This window comes from Macaca mulatta, chromosome 16, assembly GCF_049350105.2.
Source record: "Macaca mulatta isolate MMU2019108-1 chromosome 16, T2T-MMU8v2.0, whole genome shotgun sequence".
Lineage (NCBI taxonomy): Eukaryota > Metazoa > Chordata > Mammalia > Primates > Cercopithecidae > Macaca > Macaca mulatta.
The window spans coordinates 85,815,989-85,836,080 of NC_133421.1; the positions used below are offsets into that span (position 1 = coordinate 85,815,989).

Consider the following 20,092-nt stretch of genomic DNA (forward strand, 5'->3'; position numbering starts at 1 on the left):
GCTGCTTCTCTGAGCCCTACCACATCTCTGGGCTGTAGGGGAGTTCTCTGTCCTCCGCTCTGACCTAGGCTGGAGGTAGGGCCATTCTGCCCTGCTGCTCTTGGTACACATGGGACAGCAGTGGGCACAGGCCTCTGTCTTCCTTCTCTCCTTTCCTGTTTCAGAAGCCATCTGGGTCATAAAAGCCAAGGTGTGAAGGGACCCCAGGCTTCCCAGAGAGTGCTGGTTCAGCTGGGAACACGGGCTGTGGGGAGAAAGTGGAAACCAGGACTAGAGGGCTCAGGGACACGGCTCCTGGATGGGGTGGTGGAGACAGGTCTCTGTCCCTAAGGATTTCGAGCTCACCCAGCCCAGAGACAAGTTAACACTGGTTTATCTGTCCAATGACATGCCAGTCTGGTGGAACCAGGCAGGGCTAGCAGAAGGCTCAGGCAGAGGTGTCGAAAAGGCGATCGATCATGTCGCCCACCTGCTCCACGCCGTACTTGATGTACTTCTCTGGGTTCTTGGTGAAGGGTACGCTGCCGAACCTGAAGGGGCACTGTGGTCAGGGGACAGAAGGCCACCCTCCCCAGCTCCACCCTCAGCCTAAGGCACTCCTGACAGTCTCTTGGAAGGGGTGGCCCTGAGTGATTCCCTGTCTGGTCCCGCCCCAAAGCCCAGGGCACTGGATCTGCTGCCTAAACCCCCCACCCTTCTCCTTTTTCCCTTGAGGAAGAGGAGCTTGAAGAGGCCCACTGGGGCTGTGGGCAGCACAGGCTGGGAGAGGGAAATGGAAGGCTCACTTCTGTAGAAAGGCCCCATAGGTCTCCTTGACAATGGTCTTCTGGGCCTGGCGAATCCTGTCCCTCTGCTCTGTGTCTGGAATAGCCCAGGCCTTCTGGATTTTGCACAGTTCTTCGAGGCCATCATTGAAGCCCTGGCCACCAAAAAGGTGAAAAAGGAAGGGACCCAGAGACAAACATTTTGGATGTGTGTTGCCTCAACAGTAGCAGCAAGCAGTGGAGGGGAGAGGACCCCGACTCACCTTAAAACGTTCCTTGATAATCTGCCGCTCCTTGTCCCGGAGCTGGGAAGCCAGGAGAGACGGCAGAGAAAGCTCACTTTACAGCCCAGTGGCCTGCCCCCACTCTTCCCCAAACCCTCTTGGCCTGGGCCTCTCTCCTGTGTCCTGATGGACGCATGCATCCTTTGCTCTCTGATCCCAGAGGGATGCTTGTCCACTTTTTCACCGAGACACGACAAAAAGTATCCCACCTGCTAGACACCCCTTCCCAGCCCAGGCCTTGAGCCCACCTTGACTCCCGGCTGGAACACAGGTAGATTCTTCTCTGCGATGTAATCGGTCACCTTTAACCAACTGCCAGACAGAAAGAGGAGTGTGAGGGCAGGGGGCTGCCTACCTCAGTGGCCTGGCTTGTTTCATTTGCTAAATCTCTGGATCTACTTGGTGGGTGGTAGTAGGAAGGGATATGGGTCACACCTAAGCAAAACAACAGATTTTCTTCCTGGGAATAGAAAATCTTTAAACTGGTCACTTTCTGAGAAAACATAAGGAAACACTTGAGTGTTCAATAAATTGAACAAATACTATCAACTATACTTTACATCAATATCATGGCAAATTAACATGGAGAAACATGAGAAAGAAAGGAGTGAAGGGCAGAAGAAGGAGAAGGAAGAGGGAGACACATTCAAAGGGAAGAAACAAGGCCAGGAAGAAAGAGGACCAGAGAAGCAGAGGGATCCCCACAGACCAAGGCTCCGCCAAGTTCAAGTGCTCTCGTGACCTTGCTCTTCTCCTGGGGTAAACATTACCCACGTCTCTGACAGTCAGCTCTTCAATCATTCTTAGCCTTGACGCTTGGCAGACTCCCCTCTACAGTGGTGACAGTGGGCCCCTAGGAGCAGGTAGTGGTGGAGGAGGGGGGCTTCTCTCTCCGGCCCGTGAGTTTGATTAGAAACCAAGTGGAGGATTAGGGTCCAGAGGACAGGAGTTCCCCATGACCGACCCTGTGTTCTGAGGTGCTGAGAAGGAAGAGTGCGTGGTGGCACGGGGCGGGGTGAGGGCTAAGACGGCTGGGGAGCCTATGCAGGAGCAGGGCAGGCCCAGCCTCTCACCTGCGCTGGTAGGTCTGGATCTGCTGCTCAATGTGCTCCCGGTAGGAGCGCTCGGCAGTCTTCTGTGTCACTGCCACCAGCTGGATCAGTTCAGACCTGGGTGAGGGTAGGGGACAGAGGAGAAGGGGCAGGACTGGCTCCTCACGCCCAAAGACTGCAGCAATGCTGGGAGGGCCTCCCATTGCACCCCAAACTCTACAAGCTCTACAGCAGCAGCACTCCCACCTTCCGGGTCCTGGGATGGAGGAGACTGAAGCACCCCCTCCCCTCTCATCCACAAGAGAAGGAGCCCAGGGGGCAGGGGCTGGCACGGCTGCACAGCCGAGGGGCGCAGACTCGCTCCCTCAGGCCACTTACTTCTCCAGGGACTTGAGGATGTAATTGTAGTTGTTGTGAAGGAAGATGGCGCTCAGAGCTGGGTCCTCGTACACCTTGGACTTGCTCAGCAAGTTCAACTGTAGGTTGCCCAGTACTTTACCTGCACAGGGAAAAATGGGGCCACACCCATCATGGCAGTCTGACCCAAACGACCCCATCCCGGGACCTGCTAACGCACTCCTATCCATCGCTCCTCGTCGCCTCAGGAGGCCTTAGCCCAGCTCCCCTCAGCCTCTGAACTAGAGGTCAGGTTGTGGTTCCAAAGGTCAGATGGCACTTAGGAGAGGGCCCTGGGAATAGCCAGAGAGCACAGACAGAAGGAAGAGAAAGGCAGGGCATGCAGGCGGCAGGGCTGCTGGTCTGCCCGGGAGAACACTCACAGATATAGGTGCTTAGCAGCCGCTTGCTGAACTCGGAGCTGTAGCTGGTGGCCGAAGAGCTGGTCTCTGTGAGAGGAGAAGTCCTGTTATTGCAGTGGCAGCAGCCAAGACCCTCAACGGCCCTTCCCCCATGCCATGCAGCAGTCTGAGGGGACACTGAGGTCCCCGGGCTTCCTCGGGCAGAGCCAGCTACCTGCTAAGCCACAGGGCGGCCCCTGCCACAGGAAGCACCGGCCCTGGATTTTCTGGAACCCAGAGCTGCCCTCTATGATGGGGTGGCATGGCTAAGGAGCTGGTCCATGTCAGCAGAAAAGCTGGCAGGACAAGAGTGAGATGCCAGTGCCCTATCCCCTCCTGCGCCCACCCACCCTGGGTGGTTTCTACAAGGCCCCCTTTTTCTTTTTGCCAACAGCAGAGTCTTAGAAAGGGCTCCTCACAGTCTCTGCACCTTCTCCCCTACATTCAAACATCCCCCTCTACCAGACCCTCCTGAATAGAGGAAGCTGCGGCCTGCAGTGTGGAAGGCCGAGTAGGGACAGCAAGGCAGGGGGGCCGGGTGAGCCTGGGGGGTGTATTCAGGGCTCTGGCCCCGGCAGGTGCTGCGGATAAGCTCAGAGACAGAGTGGCCCTGAAGGGAGCAGAGAGAGTTGAGAGCACCCTGAGAAAACTCATGTCCCCTCTGACTCGGGCTCCCCAGTAGGTCCCGAGAGTCAGTCCCCAGGGAACCTCACCCACCAAGCTTCAGAGGGACAGAAGGGGGCTGCAGAACCGCACTGCTTACCTCGGGGGTCTAAAGGAATATTGTATGTGTCCCCAAGAACTACGGAGTGAAAGGCAGTGCGCACAGAGGGGACGGAAGGAGAGACAAAGGAGGGAGAAAGATGCAAAGTGCAAAAAACAGGTTAGAAATGGCACGTCAACCCGAGTCAAGCAGACCTCTCCCCACGACAGCCAGAACACAGACAGCAAGACACAGCAGGCAGGACCCTCTGAGGACCAGGGAGCGCTCTGTAAGTACAGAGCTGGGAAACTGCAGGCTGGAGGCTGCCCATGGGCTCCCTGCCCCCAAAATGGGACGGAAGGAGAGGGCCCGGGGACCTCAGTGCTTGGAATGAACCAGAAAGGTGCTCTTGCTCACAGGCCGACCCCGAGCTCCAGTCCCAGGGCAGGGCCAGCAGGAAGACACCCAGCTAGCCCTGAAACACTTGCTACCCTCTGAAGGCTAGCTGAGCGAGCCTGATGAGGAGAGCAGGCAGACACAGAGAAGGATTCGGGAGGGGGGCAGGCGCAGAAAGGACACCTTCCAACCAGCCAGCACTGCTCCCAGAGTGAGGACACTGCTTCCAGGGCGACGACGGTCAAAGGGGCTGAGGGAGGGGCCGGAGGTCCAGTGTCTGGTCTTGAAAGGTGCAGGCAAACCTCGCTCTCCTGATGCTCAGCCCCAGGGACCCTCTGCAGGGCACATCTCAACCCCTCCACAGACTGGAGACGCCTCCTCACTGCTCCCTGCCCTCTAACCCCATGTCTCCAGGCAAGAAGGGGAGTGGGGCAGGGGGCCCAGCTGGGAAGTGCCAGTACCTTGGGAGGCCAGCATGGCACCTGCCGTCTCCTGGAAGTCCAAAAGCTGCTGCAAGAAGAGGATGGCCTGGGTGGGAAGAAGACGGTGCAGAAGGGCAAGTGGCAGGCCCGGCTGACGGCCTCCCGCAGCGACCCCTCTGAGTGCCCACGGCCAGCCCAGGGCTGGGATCCGCCCAGTGAAGAGCGCGGCTGGAAACTTCATTTTCACTCTAGTCTACCAGGAAGGGCCCTGTCTGCTAGAGACACTAAGCACGTCACTGTCCATCCTGCCACCCAGGACCGCTCACAAAGGTGCGAGCAGCTCTGGGCCAGACTGGGTCCCTTCCAACAGTACTCTGCCCGGCCCTGAGCCTGGGTCCTCCTTCCTCCCCCCTTCCCGGTGTCCTCAGGCAGCACCCACATTGCTGGTGAGCTCGTGCACGGTGCCGTCCTTTGGCATGTTGTACTCCTTGTCCGGATCATTCTGTGGAAAAACAGCCTCTGGTTCCCTGAAGCAGCCCCCGGCCCACCCCACGCCCCCCGTGCACCTGCTCACGGTGCCGCCTCCTTGCAGATGGGTGCCAGGACACCTCTCAGGCACAAAGGCTGAGCCAGGCTGGACCAAGGGGGAGAGGCCCTTCCCACCTCAGAGGCGCTTGGAGGCCCCAGGAAGGAAAGGAAGGCACATGGGTGCTGACAGGCCAGCGGCGCAGCTGGCTTCCCCTGGGACAACGCACCCTCTTGGAGGCCTGCTCTCTGAGAGTCCCCCAGGGCCAGGTCACTGTGGGTGCTGGGACGGGAGGGAGGGAGAAAGGGGAGGACGGCAGGGACCTTGATGTTGTCCGCGAAGTCCTCCAGCGCTTTGGCACCAATGGTCTCCATGGAGGTGATGAGGCCAGGCAGCTTATTCTTGGTGCTGGCGGCCGTGCCCTGAGGAAGCACAAGGGAGTTCCAAGCTCTCCTCCAGTCACTCAGTGAGCAGCTCATTCGCCCAGGGCCCTTCCTAAGCTGTCTCCATGCATCCTCAGAGCAGAGGTGTGGGACGGAGAATGCGGATCTCCCAGGGAGGGATGAGGGCGGCCACACCAGGCAGCAGGATGCCTCCTGGCTGTTTTCGAGGGCCCCTCGTCCACATACCTGGAGCACCTGGTCAAACTCAGGCTTGGTCTGCTTGAGGTGCCGCAGGATGGGGAAGACGGTGAGCACCGTGGAGAAGTCGTGTCGCACAATGGCCTTCCGGGCAGCGGACACAATGTTCTCCCCTTCAAGCATCAGCCCATCCAGGGCATCCTGAGGGGACAGGGAGACAGTTCAGGGAAGGGTGGGGTGGTGGGAGCTGGCTCCGGGCTGGTGGGGGATCCTTGTATGGTGTAGGGGGCCAGTGTGCAGGAAGTGGGGCGATGGGGAGGTGGTGAGCATCCACCCAGGACCAGTCCACAGGGCACAAGGCGGTGGTGGTGGCTGGAGTTGAGGGCTGCAAGAGTCTGTGGTGACAGCTCTCGCTGGGGCTGGCTGCAGAGCCCCAGGGCGGCACGGGACCTGTATCAGGGAGTCGAAGGTCTTCTTCTGGTGGTGCTCGGGGATGATGTCTGCCAGCAGCTGGTACTCGCTCTGCGCCAGCTTGACGAAGGCACTGACGCAGTGAATGTAGGCATCGGTCTCCACGTCCAGCATGTCATCTCTCCCTGGGGAAGACACAACTCTTGAGTTGCTGGTCTGGGGCCAGCCACACTTCTGGCTGGGGAGGTGTGGGTCCCCCAGCTCCTGGACTGCACCCCAGACCGGCAGCGGATGGGGAAGAGGCTGACTGTTCTGGCAGAAAGCTGCAAGGGCACCAGCAGGCCCCGCCAGGTTCGAGGGGAACAATAGGAGCTGAGCCCAGCCTTTGTTCTGGCTTCATTCTCAGCTCTGCGCAGACAGTGGGATCAGACACCAGAGGCAGGAGGGTGATGGACGGAAGGATAAGGAGGGAAGATCACTGAATCAACATCCTGGATAAGGTAGTTTGACCCCAGGACTGAGGATTCTGAGTTGTACCTGAAAGAGGGCAGCCCAGGGTGGGCAGGTGGCTGTGCCACCTCAAGGAGGCTGGCACTGGGGTCATCCATGTGGGCAAATGTGGGGCCTGCGAAGGAAGTGACCAGCCCAGCCAGGGCTTCTGGAACATCTAAGAGGGCGGTAGGCTGCAGCCTCTGAGGCTGGCTGGCATGGGGTCAAAATCTGAGAAGAGGCTGGTAAGTCCCAGAGAGGAGGGGTTGCCAGCTGCCCCAGGAGAAGGCCAGATCCTATTACTGGAGGCCACAGTGGGGGCGCCTGTGGACAAAACCAGTGGCAGAACTGCCTGGTCCTATGTGCCAAGGGATGGGCTCCGAGGGGATCAGAGCTCTGAGTTGTTGCAGGAGGCAGACGTCAGGGCTCCCTGCCCTCAAGGGAGCCACCTTCCCTCTCTGCCTGCTTTCTGAGTAGCAGCGGCTTCTCCCCTTGGCCCAGGCCTGAGAGCCAGGCACGCACTCCCATCTGGAGAGAGGCAAGGAGACCTAGGCCCAAAAGAGAGTGGAGAGAGAGGCGCACAGGCCTGGCCCATCCTCAGAGCAGACTGGGCCTGGCTGGGCCAGACAGGAGCAGGCCATCCGGGGACCGCTGCGAAGGCAGTGTCAGCAGCTGCCCTCGGGCTGGGCTGCAGTACTCACCGGCCAGTGGCCCGTGCTTGTCGTTCAAGGCCTCGGACAGGTGCTTAACTCGGAAATCATGCTCGTGACCTGGCGAGATGTTGGCCGCATAAACACAAGCAGTGTTTATCCAGGGGCCCGGCAGGCCGCCCCTTGGGGTATAGGGAGAAGCCCTTCATCTCCAGGAGGGGGATGTCAGATGGGGATGGGGAAGGGGGCATCAGAGAGGGCTCTGAGCCCCTCCTCTACCTCAAGCCACCTTGGGAACAGCCATTTCAAGCCTGACTTCAGTGAGCACCCAGGACCGTCCTTAGCTGCTCATTTCCCCAAGTCTGGAGGCCCAGGGAAAGCGGAGAAGGACCAAGGAGGGGCTGAAGAGCTGATGCTTGACCCCAGGGGGGTTCCCCACCTTGCCGTATTTGCGCAAAGCCCCAGTTTGCCTGTCGCCTGCTGCACACACTCCCCTTTCTGAAGAGGGGAGGCCTCGGCCAGCTGGGGCTGCCACTGTGGGTCTGAGCGTGAAAGGCTGCCCCAGACAAAGAGCTTTCTCTGAGTTCACACAGGAGACAAGGACAGAGACAGGGGAGGGAGGAGGGAGCCCCAGGGAGGGCAGAGCTGCCATCAGCCAGAGAGGACCAGGCCGAGGGCCGCGAAACTGTCCTTGCGCCTGCTGAAGCCCAAGTGGCATTGGGGACCTGCCATTCCCACCCTGCTCCCCTCAGGGTTTCTCCCGAGGCCCTCCTGGGGGAGGCTCTGCCCTGCCAAGTGCGTGGACACACAGTGGAGGAGGAAGGGACAGGAGGGGAACACAGGGTGATTACCTTCCAGAGGAATGAGGTTAGAGCCCCCCTTTTTCCCATCTAGACCATGCTGGGAATACTGTTTCAGAAGGTTCTGAGCCTTACGGATCGTCCCTGTCACCAGAGCCACACAGAGAGGAGATAAGAAGACCTAGGAAATGAGTGAGAGAAAACAGCAGCGGCCCTCCACCTGCCCCCAGGCCCCACACCCAGCCCCCCAACAGTGAGCAGGCCCTTCCCTGGGACCACCAGAGACCCTGGGGACAAAGGCGAAGGAAAAGAATAATTTCCTTCTCCAAATGGAGCCTTGATTCTACTACTGACCCTCCTTGTTCTGGATTTCAGTTCATTTCTGAAAGGACAGAGGATAATGAAGATGGAACAAGATCCACCAGGAGAAGTCAAAAATACGAGTGGCATTGTAGTCAGAACAGGCGAGGGCTCAGGTTGGAGGAGCCAGTGACAAAGCTTGCACACCAAGAGGGCACAACCAGGGTGGCAGAGCTTGGGGGTACCCTGAAGCCAGCAGGCCCCCAGCCCAGCCCCAAACTCCAGGCAGAGCTCTCCGAGCACGTTCAGTGTTGGGACGTACGCCAAACAGCAGCCAGCAGGAAGCCACCCTGACTGAACTTCCGGGGAGCGCGGTGCCCAAGGCGGACGGCTCAGAGACCCAGAGGCAGCCTAGCCCCACACGTTAGAGTTCCCCAAACAACCAAAGGGACAAGAAAAAATCCAAAAGTCAAGAAGGGGTTAACAGAAGTCACCACACAGAGAACCTGGAGGGTGTGCGCAGAAGGAGAGGGCACATGCTCTTGGCATGGGGAAAAAAACAACAGTTAGTATCACAAGTGGAAACAATGAGAACAAAATGGTAGCGCCCACAGCCACCTGAGTCCGCCTCCTTTATGGGAATGAGACATCTTGGGCCAGAAAACGTGGGGAAATAAACCTGCATCTCAAGTAGACAAGTGCAGCTGCCTTGTTAACAAAATGTATGGGGGCAAGAAGGCACCCGGGATGCCCTCCACCCTCCTACTGTCTATCTGAGCAGTGAGGCTGCTGTGTCCTGGCAGCTCCCCAGAAAGCTGAGGCAGAAAGGGCAGTGTCTGGAGGCTCATTGCTTACACCTGCACTGCACTGCGCCGCACCGCATGACATCACAATTAGCTTTTTTGTTTTTGTTTTTGTTTTTTTTTTTTTTTTTGAGACAGAGTCTTGCTGGGTCGCCCAGGCTGGAGTGCAATGGCACAATCTCGGCTCACTGCAACCTCCGCCTCCTGGTTTCAAGCAATTCTCCTGCCTCAGCCTCCTGAGTAGTTGCGATTATAGGCGTGTGCAACCATACCCAGCTAATTTTTTTTCTATTTTTAGTGGAGACGGGGTTTCACCGTGTTGGCCAGGCTGGTCTTGAACTCCTGACCTCAGGTGATCCGCCCGCCTCGGCCTCCCGAAGTGTTGGGATTACAGGCGTGAGCCACCATACTCGGCCCATAATTAGCTCCTAATAACCAAGTTCCGCGGCCTGGCTCACATCTGCCTTGCTCGTGCTCTCCCCTTCAGCGAGCGAGGCTCACTAATGAGTGAATTGGATTCCCGCCCCACGACCCACCAGGAGCAGCCGGAGCAGCCGCGGACGCAGGTGCACGCCGGCAGGACGTGGGTCAGGGATGCAGATCTGGCAGCCGCCAAACCCGTCAGGCGCCCAATTACCTCCAGGGATGCTGAGGTCAGTGCTTCACCACCTGGGAGGCCTCCCTGCCCCTCTCCTCAGAAGTGGGAACCGACGTCAACGGAGCCTGACTCCCTAGAGCCTGACATCGGTCCTGAGCCCACCAGTGCCTGACAGCTCGGAAACCCCACAGCCGGAGAGCTTTCCTCTTGTGTCCCTGGGCCAAGGACGGATGCGGTCCACTGTAAGCTACCTGAGATCAGATCCCTCCTGCCTGAAAGGCCAGGGGGCTGCATGGCCAGCGGGCACTCTTAGGGCAGTGCAAATAGGGCTCTGGGGCTTCCAGGGGGCCTGTCAGGGAACCAGGTAGAAGAGGAAGTGAGCACAGAGTGGCTGGGGCTAAAGCATCCTCGAAGCCTCACAGAGACAGCCACTCCCCACCACACAGAAGGTACAGAGCTGCTCCATCCGCTGTGCAGGCAGCTGCGCCCACAGGCTGGGCTGGCAGTCCCCATTTGCAGGTTTTGGCTGGGTGGGCAGGACATCCACACTGGAGGGAGAAGGCCCCAGGCACCAGCTCCCTAATGCTCTACTCCCTGAGGGCAGCCCCTACTCTGCCTGTTTCTCTAAACCCTAAACAAAGGCCTGGAGAGGAGCGGGTGCTCTTGTGGAACAGACACCTCGGTCTCTGAGAGGCATGGGCAGGTAGGGACTGGAGAAACCAAGGGTGTAAGTAAGCTCTACCTAAAGCCTATTGTCATAAGCAGGTCCCACAGGCCACACCTAGGGCATGTGCCTGCAGCAGCAGTTGGACAGGGGGCCAGCCTGGGTGGGAGCAGCCCTGGCTTCTCCAGCTTTCTCTTCCAGAGCAATCTCAGCAGCCCCACCCCAGAACATCCCAGCATGTCATCGAGTTGCGGGCATCTGTCAGTGGCCAGAGACAGCCGGGCTTGCCAAGCTGTGGCTGGCAGAGACACTGTTTACCTGGAGCACAGACTACAAGGGACATGATGCCAGGGAGAAAGAACAGACAGATGACGAGATGTTCACCCAGGACAGCGACACCCACCGGCCCAGGCCTCTCATCACGGTGCCTCTTTCCACAAGGCACTGACTCGCACTGGAGCCCAAAGCCAGTTTAAGTTCTTCTGAGAAGATGCTCTGGGGTTTCTTTCCTTTTTGGATCGACTGGGAAAGTGAAATTCTCCCCATCCAGCTCTCAGCTACACATCACTTCAGGTCACCTTGCCTTTCTGGAAGGTGAAGGTTGGAGCACCTATCCCCTCGCTATCCCAGCGTCCTGGATGCAGCAGTGTGCCTGGTCTCCTGACAGGGTGATGTGTGTGTGAGGCACGAGGCCTAGGCAGGGGCTCGGCCCTAGAAGCCTCTGCCGCCTGCCTCAGGCAGGATTAACTGAGCACCTGTGTTACTCCCTCACTCCAAAGAAGCTGTGTCACCCCCAGGCTCTGCTGGGTAGAAGGGTCTTGCTCTGCGGGGGCCTCACTGGCTGGGTAGACACTTGCTTTCTGTCCTGTGTACCTACAGTCAGGGTTACCATAACGACAAGCTCTAGAGGGGTCTGACGCTGCGAACGCTAGATTGGATGAAAGCAGTGCAGTTCCAGTCAGCCTCTGGCTGTTGCAGAGATGGGCCAGCATAGGGGCTCACCTGGCCGCTTGACTGGCTTCTTGGTAGGTGTGTCTTTCCTCTTGTTGGGGATAGCAGGGGAGTAGGGAACCCCAGAGGAAGAACTGCTCTTATGGAAATGCTCCTTCAGGCCCTTGATGGAGCGGTCCAGCTGGCTGGAGCGTATCTGGTAGTAGACGTTCATGAAATCTGAGGAGATACAGAGCGATAGAGGTATGGCTGCCAGGCCCTGCCTCTGCCTTGCAGACCCACCATGTCTACCTGTCAACCCTTCTTAGCATCTGCTGTCTGCTCTGGGTCGCAAGCCACCCATATCTTGTCCCAAATCAGGCAAAGTATTTTTTTTTCTTTTTTGAGACAGGGTCTTGCTCTGTTGTCCAGGCTGCAGTGCAGTGGCACGATGTCAGCTCACTGCAGGCTCGACCTCCTGGGCTCAAGTAATCTGCCCACTTCAGCCTCCCAGAGTGCTGGGATGACAGGCGTGAGTCACCACGCCCGGCCAGGCAATCTTAAAAGAGAAAAACACCCTCCGATAGAACTGATAATTAGTTGTAATTTTTTTTTTTTTTAGGTAAGGTCTTACTCTGTCGCCCAGGCTGGAGTGCAGTGGTGTGATGGCTCACTGCAACCTCTGCCTCCCAGGCTCAACCAATTCTCTTGCCTCAGCCTTGAGTGGCTGGGATTACAGGCATGCGCCACTTCCACCCAGCTAATTTTTATATTTTTAGTAGAGATGGGGTTTCACCATGTTGGCAAGGCTGGTCTTGAACTCCTGATCTCAAATGATTCACCAGCCTCGGCCTCCCAAAGTGCTGGGATTATAGGCATGAGCCACCATGCCCAGCCCTAGTTTTTTTATTTTTTTTTGAGACTGAGTTTCATTTTTGTCGCCCAGGCTAGAATGCAATGGCACGGGCTCACTGTGACCTCTGCCTCCCAGGTTTAAGCGATTCTCCTGCCTCAGCCTCCCAAGTAGATGGGATTATTACAGGTGCCCGCCACCACACCCAGCTAATTTTTTGTATTTTTAGTAGAAATGGGGTTTCACCATGTTGGCCACGCTGGTCTTGAACTCCTGACCTCAAATGATCCACTGGCCTCGGCCTCCCAAAGTGCTGGGATTACAGGCACGAGCCACTGCGCCCAGCCCTAGTTGTAAGTTTAAATCGTACTTTTTTTTTTTTTAATAAAAAAACAAAGTTAATATCCAGATTCAACTTGGTAAGGGGTCAAAGAACACGAGCTCTATAGGAAGCAAACAGACAACAGATGTTAGTGAATGAAAAACACACATCTTTAGCCATTAATAAAGTACAAATTTAAAAAGTTAGAGTACTGTGATAGTCCTATCAGATAGCAAAAACAAAAATTAATGAAGAACAAATGGCCATGGAACTGTCAATGAGTCCATCAATTGGCCTGATCTATTTGGAGAGGAGCTAGTGACGGCAAGAAGGTTACAAGTATCTTCAGACACTTACACCTAATCCCTGCACCCTTGAGAATAAACAAAAATTAGCTGGGCGTGGTGGCGGGCACCTGTAATCCCAGCTACTGGGGAGGCTGAGGCAGAATTGCTTGAACCCAGGAGGCAGAGGTTGTGGTGAGTCAGGATCACACCACTGCACTCTAGCCTGGGTGACAGTGCGAGGCTCCGTCTCAAAAAAAAAAAAAAAAAAAAGTGCAATACTGGATATCTATTGGAGTTGAAGTTTTTATTTTCTTTCTTTCTTTCTTTTTGAGATGGAGTTTTGCTCTTGTTGTCCAGGCTGGAGTGCAATGGCATCATCTCAGCTCACCGTAACCTCCTGGGTTCAAGAGATTCTCTTGCCTCAGCCTCCCAAGTAGCTGGGATTACAGGCCACCACGCCCAGCTAATTTTGTATTTTTAGTAGAGACGGGGTTTCTCTATGTTGGTCAGGCTGGTCTCGAACTTCTGACCTCAGGTGATCCGCCTGCCTAGGCCTCCCAAAGTGCTGGGATTATAGGCGTGAGCCACTGCACCCAGCCTTCTTTCTTCGAGACAAGAGTCTCACTCTGTCACCCAGGTTGGAGTGCAGTGGTGTGATCTCAGCTCACTGCAACCTCCAGCTCCCAGGCTCAAGTCATTCCCCCCACCTCAGCCTCCCAAGTAGCTGGGACTGCCGGCATGTGTCACCACACCCAGCTAATTTTTAAATTTTTTGTAGAGACAGGGTTTTGCCATGTTGGCCAGGTCTTGAACTCCTGAGCTGAAGCGATCCCCCCACCTCAGCCTCCCAAAGTGTTAGGATTACAGGTGTAGCCACCACACCTGGCATAAATAAACATTAACAGTGCTCATCTTTGGGTTATGTAATGGAGGCATCGCGGAAGTGGAAGATGGACTTTTATTTTTCACCCATGGCTTTCTGTACCATTTGAAAATTTTACAACTAATCAAAAAAGGCAAATGAACATAAAAATCAAGACAAGAAAAGTTTGAATTTGCCTAGATTCACAGCTTGATATATAAGTCATAGAATGGTTGCTGATATTGGTTCCAGTTAAACATCCTTTTATCAAAAAAGCCACGACAAGTGGATTAAAGAATAAAGGCAGCTGGGCACGGTGGCTCACGTCTGTAATTCCAGCACTTTGGGAGGCTGAGGTGGGTGGATCACCTGAGGTCAGAAGTTCAAGACCAGCCTGGCCAACATGGCAAAACCCCATCTCTACTAACAATACAAAACTTAGCCAGGTGTGGTGGCGTGCGCCAGTAATCCCAGCTACTCAGGAGGCTGAGGCAGGAGAACCGCTGGAACCCGAGGTTGCAGAGGCCGCAGCAAGCCGAGATTGCACCATTGCACTCCAGCCTGGGCAACAGAGCAAGACTCCATCTCAAAAAAAAAAACTCACTCTGCCTCCAGTGTGCCACGTGGCCGAGTCAGAACCTCTTACCTTGGTTGCGGCCGTATTCCACCAGCCAGCGGGAAATGCGAATGACATCCTGCAGCACGCTCTCGGGCAGGTGCTCCAGGGTCACATCCTCTTGGGCCTCCAGATCATCGTCACCACTGATCAGATCCAAGATGAGCACAGGTGAGACGACCTTACTGTGCCGTGTCATCAGGCTGCGGAATTCAGACTCCAGGGCCTCCTTCCCGCGCTCAAAGAGCAGTTTCTGCAGGGACAACAGAAGGAAGCGGGTGCCTGCTGCTTCAGTGCTCTGCCAGTCCTGGCCTTCCCCTGCCCGTGCCAGCTTGGTCTTCCTAACTCAGGGCCTCTGCCCTTTTCTGCCCTGATACCCTTTTTTTTTTTTTTTTTTTTTGAGACAGAGTCTCGCTCTGCCGCCAGGCTGGAGTAGTGCAGTGATACAATCTTGGCTCACTGCAACCTCCAACTCCCTGGTTCAAGCAATTCTCCTGCCTTAGCCTCCCGAGTAGCTGGGATTACAGGCACATGCCACCACACCCAGCTAATTTTTGTATTTTTAGTAGAGATAGGGTTTCACCATGTTGGCCAGGATGGTCTTGATCTCCTGACCTCAGGTGATCCACCTGCCTCAGCCTCCCAAAGTGCTGGGATCAGGCATGAGCCACCGTACCTGGCCTGCCCTGATATCCTTTAACCCAAAGAAGAAATGTCAGGAAGCGGCCTTGGTGACTCCTTTACTTCATATTCTCTCAAAATTTGTGTTTACAGGTAAAAACCAGGGTTTTACAAGAAGTAGGTGCTTAATAAATACTGGCTGATTATTTTCTCACTGCACCGTTAATGTGTCTTCTTGTTAGTGGGGGGTTTGCAAAAGAGAATAAATAAATAACTTGAACAGTATCAAATTGAAAACTTCTGTGCTGCAAATGATAACATCAACAAAGTGAGGATAACCCACAGAATGAGAGAAAATATTTGTAAACTACATATCTGATAAAAGACAGGTATCCCAAACATAGAAGAGAATGAATCTGTCCACACGATGACGTGTATAAAAGGGTTTATAGCAGCATTACTCACAAGAGACAAAAATTGGAAACAACCCAAGTGTCCATCAAAGGATAAATGGCTAAAGAAAATGTGGTCTGGCTGGGCATGGTGGCTCACGCCTGTAATCCCAGCACTTTGGGAGGCTGAGGCAAGCGGATCACCTGAGGTCAGGAGTTCAAGACCAGCCTGGCCAACATGGTGAAACCCTGTCTCTACTAAAAATATAAAAAATTAGCTGGGTGTGGTGGTGGGTGCCTGTAATCCCAGCTACTTAGGAGACTGGGATAGGAAAATCGCTTGATCCCAGGAGGCAGAGGTTGCAATGAGCCAAGATTGTGCTATTGCCCTCCAGCCTTGGCAACAAGCGCGTAACTCCGTCTCAAAATACAAAAAAAAAAAAAAACAAAAAAAGAAACTGTGGTCTATCCACAAAAAGGAATAGCATATGCAAGAAAAAGAAATGAAGTACTGATACACGCTATAGCATGGACTGATCTTGAAAGCATCATGCTAAGTGAAAGAGGCCAGCAAAAAAGGCCATGTATTATAAGATACCATTTATATCAGAAATTCAGAATAGGCAAATCCATAAAGACAGAAAATAGATTTGTGATTTCCAGAGGCCAAGCCACTATCTTGCTCTGATGATCTAATGACCCCAAAACTTAAACACAAAGATACAATGAAGGCAGGTACAGTGGCTAATGCCCATAATCCCTCCCAACACTTTGAGAGGCCAAGGTGGGAGGATCACCTGAGGACAGTAGTTTGAGACCAGCCTGAGCAACACAGGAGACCTCCTCTCTACCAAAAGATTTAAAACTTAGCTGGGCATGGTGGCATGTGCCTGTGGGCCCAGCTACTCGGAAGGCTGAGGCAGGAGGATTGCCTGAGCCCAGGAGTTCGAGGCTGCAGTAGCTATGGTTGTGCCACTGCAGTCTGGCCTAGATGACATAGCCAGATCCTGTCTCTTAAAAAAAAATTAAAAATATATAATGCAAAAAAAAAAATCACATAGATTCAAGTTCCTAGAGTAGATTCACAGAAACGGAAAGTGGAATGGTGGTTACCAGAAGACACAGGAAGGGAGAATGGGAAGTTAGTGTTTGATGGGAGTGGAGTTTCACTTGAGGAAGATGAACATATTTGTGGAGATAATAATGGTGATGGCTACACAACATTGTGAAGGGACTTAATGCCACTGTTAACTTAGAGTTAAAATAGTATATTTTGGCCGGGCGCGGTGGCTCACGCCTATAATCCCAGCACTTTGGAAGCCAAGGCAGGCGGATCACCTGAGGTTAGGAGTTCGTGACCAGCCTGGCTAACATGGTGAAACCCCGTTTCTACTAAAACTACAAAAAAAAAAAAAAAAATTAGCCGGGAGTGGTGGCGCACGCCTGTAATCCCAGCTACTCAGGAGGCCGAGGCAAGAGAATCGCTTGGGAGATCGCACCATTGCACTCCAGCTTGGGCAACAAGAGCAAAACTTCGTCTCAAAAAAAAAAAAAATTTATATTATGTATTTTTAACCAAAATAAAGAAACAACAAATACATTTATAAAAATCAAATGTGGCTGGGTGCAATGGCTCATGCCTGTAATCCCAGGCCAAGGTGGGGGATCATCTGAGGTCAGGAGTTTGAGACCAGCCTGGCCAACATGGCGAAACCCCATCTCCACTAAAAATACAAAAATTAGCCGGGTGTGGTGGCGGGCGCCTGTAATCCCAGCTACTCCGGAGGCGGAGGCAGGAGAATGGCATGGACCCGGGAGCAGAGGTTGCAGTGAACTGAGCACTGCACTCCAGCCTGGGTGACAGAGCAAGACTCTGTCTCAGGAGAAAAAAAAAAAAAAAATCAAATGTTAAGTATATATTTTATATGTAATTTATAATTTAATTTTTATAATACATTTAAAAGTTTTATAATAAAGAATTTTTAATAATAAAAAATGTGCAATTCTTGAGGCAGAGATACTAATGCCTAGAGGATGTACTGTGCTATATCCTTCTGTGTATTCTACTGTATACATCCTCAAGCTGGCCCCATGTCCCTCATGAGACCAGGGCAGAGACTGATATCCCCAAGCTCCTCACATTATTCTGCAGATCCCTTACCACTTTGTTGAGTTCTGGGCTGTCTGGGCTGTTGTCCTGGAAATACTCCACTGCCTTCTGAATCTTGGCCATGCTTCCCAGGTACTCTTCCAGCCTACCTGTGGGGCTGGGAAGCAAAAGAGCCAGGTCAGGCTGGGGCAAGGGGGGTGAAGAAGGACTAAGGACACAGTATTTGGAAGGGAAAGAAGAGAATTAATACATGGGACTCCAGGTTCAAATATATGCTATCCCCCCCACCGCCTTTTAAGGCTTAGGGCTTAAAAGGCATCTCACTGTGTTGTCCAGGCTGGTCTTGAACTCCTGGTCTCAAGTGATCCTCCCGCATCAGCATCCCAAATTATTGGGATTACAGACCAACCCTCCGGTCCAGGAGGGATTAGGAATTGACCCTATGGGCCTAACTCACCCCTCTCTGATGATCTTCTCAGTGTCACTGGCCACATGGTAGTAGCTGATGACATGGTCCAGGCAGGACAGTGTCTTCTCAACATTCTCCTGCAGCCGCTGCAGATTCTCCGTCTGCTTGTGCACGGGGATGATGGAGTTCTCCAGCTTCATAAGGCGGCTCTCAAAGGATGATAAGATAGACACCTGCAGGAGGGAAGCCTCTTGATCTCAGGCCTCATGGTGGTCCCAGCACTGCTTCTACACACCCACCTTGGGCATTTCCTGCCTTTTCTCTGGGTTTCTAGACAATAAACTCCACAAGGGAAGGAAGAGGGTGTATCTGTTCCCCATTGTATCCTCAGCACCCATCATGTGCCTAGCATATAGTAGGTGATTTAAGACAAATTGGTTGAAATTTTATTTGAAGGCAAACCAAGCATCAAATTAATTCTTCCTAAAATAATCAGCCCAAGATGGCTTCCCTTCCACCCTTTGAAGCCAAATCTCAACTTCTGCTCTCTTTGAAGCATTCCTAAACTGGACTGGAAGTAGTTTCATACAGAGAAGCCTCAAATGCATTTCTGTATCTTCAAAACTCTCTTAAGGATGAAACTCATTGAATAAGGACTAGAGGCTGGGCGTGATGGTTCATGCCTGTAATCCTAAGAATTTGGGAGGCTGAGGCAGGAGGATTGCTTGAGACTAGGAGTCCAAGACCAGCCTGGACAACACAGTGAGACCCTGTCTACACACACAGACACACACACGCACATAATTAGCAAGGTGTGGTGGTATGTGCCTACAGTCCCAGCTACTAGGATGCCGAGGCAGGAGGACTGCCTGAGCCCAGGAGTTAGAGACTGCAGTGAGCTACGGTCATGCCACTGCACTCTAGCCTGCACAACAGAGCCAGACCCTGTCTCTAAAAAGAAATAATTTTAAAATTAAATTTTTTAGAAAAGGACTAGGACTTTATTATTGTGTGACTAAATACAAATACAAGTTTGTATTTACTCACTTTGTGCTTTTCCAGTCTCCCCTAGGAATAAAGAAGGAACCTCACTTATTGAGCACCTATTGTATACCAGGCACTGAGCAAGATGCAGTCGCATGCATTAGCGCATATGACCTTCACAGACACACTGGGAGGCTGGCACAGTCTCTGCTTTAGCAGATGAATTCGCTGACACCAGAGTTACCTATCAGGAGCCACACACTTAAGCAGCAGGGCAAGGACTAGATCCCAGATCTGCCTGACTTCAGAGCTCTTTCTTTCCCTGAAGCCCTCTGGAGTGAAGGCTGAGTCTTCTCTGCTCTCAGGAATCTCAAAGTGCCAACCTCCTGGGCAGAGGATCCATTGACGATGACATATGCCCAGTACCTAGCCCAACTAACTGGTCAGACTCACTGAGTATTTGCAGAAGGAGAGAAGGAAGAATGGCGAGCTTAGACAGAAAGCAGCAAGTCCAGGCCAGGGGGAAGCGCAGCCTCCTCAGTGAGGGGACGGAATATGGGGAGGGGGCTAGGCAGGAGAGATGCCAAACTGCTGCTAGATAAACCCACACACTGCCTGCGTCGCTACCCATGACAGAACCCCAGGCCGCAAGAACTGGAACCGCCAGGTCGCAAGGCTTTCCCCCAGGGTCCGGAGGCCTGCCCCCTCCCCCAGCTGCGAGGAGACTCACCATGTTCTTAGTGAGCTGGTCGCTCTTCTCCAGGCTGTCTCGGATGAAGGACAGCGTCTCCTCCTCCTGGGAGCAGGCAAGGGGAGGACATCACCAGAAACCAGAAGCTAAAGGAGACCACTGTGTCCCGACCCCACGGCCTAGCCCCCAACCCCATCTCCTCGCTCGGTGCGCTCCCTCCCACCCCTGCCTCCTCTCCGAGTAGACACTCAGGCCCCGCTGTTGGCCTCTTTCCCTCACCTCCTCCCCAGGCCCACGCCCACCTGCTTCAGCTTGTCCTCGATCTCCCGCCTTCGGGCGGATGCCTCCTGTGGGGGAATCATCGCTCCGAACCCCACGGCTCCCACTCCCCACTATCTCTCCTTCGCTGGCGCACCGGGCCCCAGTCCCCGTCACACCCACTTCCGCTCTTGGTCCCGCCCCGGGACACCTGGGCGGAGCCAGGTTGGGCGTGGAAGGCGGAAGTGCGCCTGCGCGGAGCCCAGGAACGGACCGACGGCCATCTTGAGTGTGGCTGTGGAGTGACGTGTACTCGGATCCTACAAGGGATCTCGACGCGGGTTCCTTTCCTCAGGAGAGGTTTTTGATCGGCCTTATGTCCCGCGGCTGGTAGGACGCTTACAGCTCACTTGCTGTTTTCGTTGAAAGACCGAGCCTTTTCATAAACACTGCTGGGGAAGGCGACGAATTCCTTTCCCCAGGTCGCATTCTGTGGGCAGGCACCAAGGCCGATTGT

The 20,092-nt window shown here is 54.2% G+C and overlaps 2 protein-coding genes across 23 annotated transcripts in view; one reads left to right on the top strand and one right to left on the bottom strand.

Annotated features, from left to right (window-relative positions):
* The window catches only part of UBALD2 (UBA like domain containing 2), a 258,780-nt gene that overhangs the window by 71,146 nt on the left and 167,542 nt on the right, over nucleotides 1-20,092 (top strand). The gene's annotated exons all lie outside the window — the stretch shown is intronic.
* EXOC7 (exocyst complex component 7) lies at nucleotides 356-19,762 on the bottom strand. 22 transcript variants are annotated; one of them, XR_013407294.1, is made up of 22 exons: nucleotides 19,620-19,762; nucleotides 19,357-19,422; nucleotides 17,691-17,875; nucleotides 17,285-17,390; nucleotides 14,141-14,363; nucleotides 11,243-11,410; nucleotides 7,927-8,019; nucleotides 7,127-7,195; nucleotides 5,976-6,121; nucleotides 5,574-5,726; nucleotides 5,268-5,366; nucleotides 4,858-4,920; nucleotides 4,458-4,524; nucleotides 3,661-3,699; nucleotides 2,880-2,945; nucleotides 2,479-2,599; nucleotides 2,122-2,217; nucleotides 1,819-1,901; nucleotides 1,297-1,360; nucleotides 1,028-1,069; nucleotides 786-919; nucleotides 356-530 (listed from the first exon to the last, which is right to left on the bottom strand). XR_013407294.1 is itself a non-coding variant. In XM_015120411.3 (21 exons), the coding sequence occupies exons 1-21, from the start codon at nucleotides 19,677-19,679 to the stop codon at nucleotides 428-430; spliced, it is 2,163 nt and encodes a 720-aa protein (XP_014975897.1). In that variant the 5' UTR covers nucleotides 19,680-19,762; the 3' UTR covers nucleotides 356-427. The 22 variants fall into 22 exon arrangements, 21 of the variants coding, with proteins under 21 accessions (XP_014975897.1, XP_028692661.1, XP_014975899.1 ...); XM_015120411.3 differs by lacking the exon at nucleotides 1,819-1,901; XM_028836828.2 differs by lacking the exons at nucleotides 1,819-1,901; nucleotides 7,927-8,019.

Excerpts from the sequence above, each read along its gene's own strand:
- EXOC7 (XM_077972880.1), bottom strand. The coding sequence starts at position 19,679 with ATGATTCCCCCACAGGAGGCATCCGCCCGAAGGCGGGAGATCGAGGAC. Across the intron at positions 19,423-19,619 it reads TCGAGGACAAGCTGAAGCAG|GAGGAGGAGACGCTGTCCTT; the intron begins GTGGGCGTGGGC and ends GCCTGCTCCCAG. Across the intron at positions 4,525-4,857 it reads TGCACGAGCTCACCAGCAAT|GCCATCCTCTTCTTGCAGCA; the intron begins GTGGGTGCTGCC and ends CTTCCCACCCAG.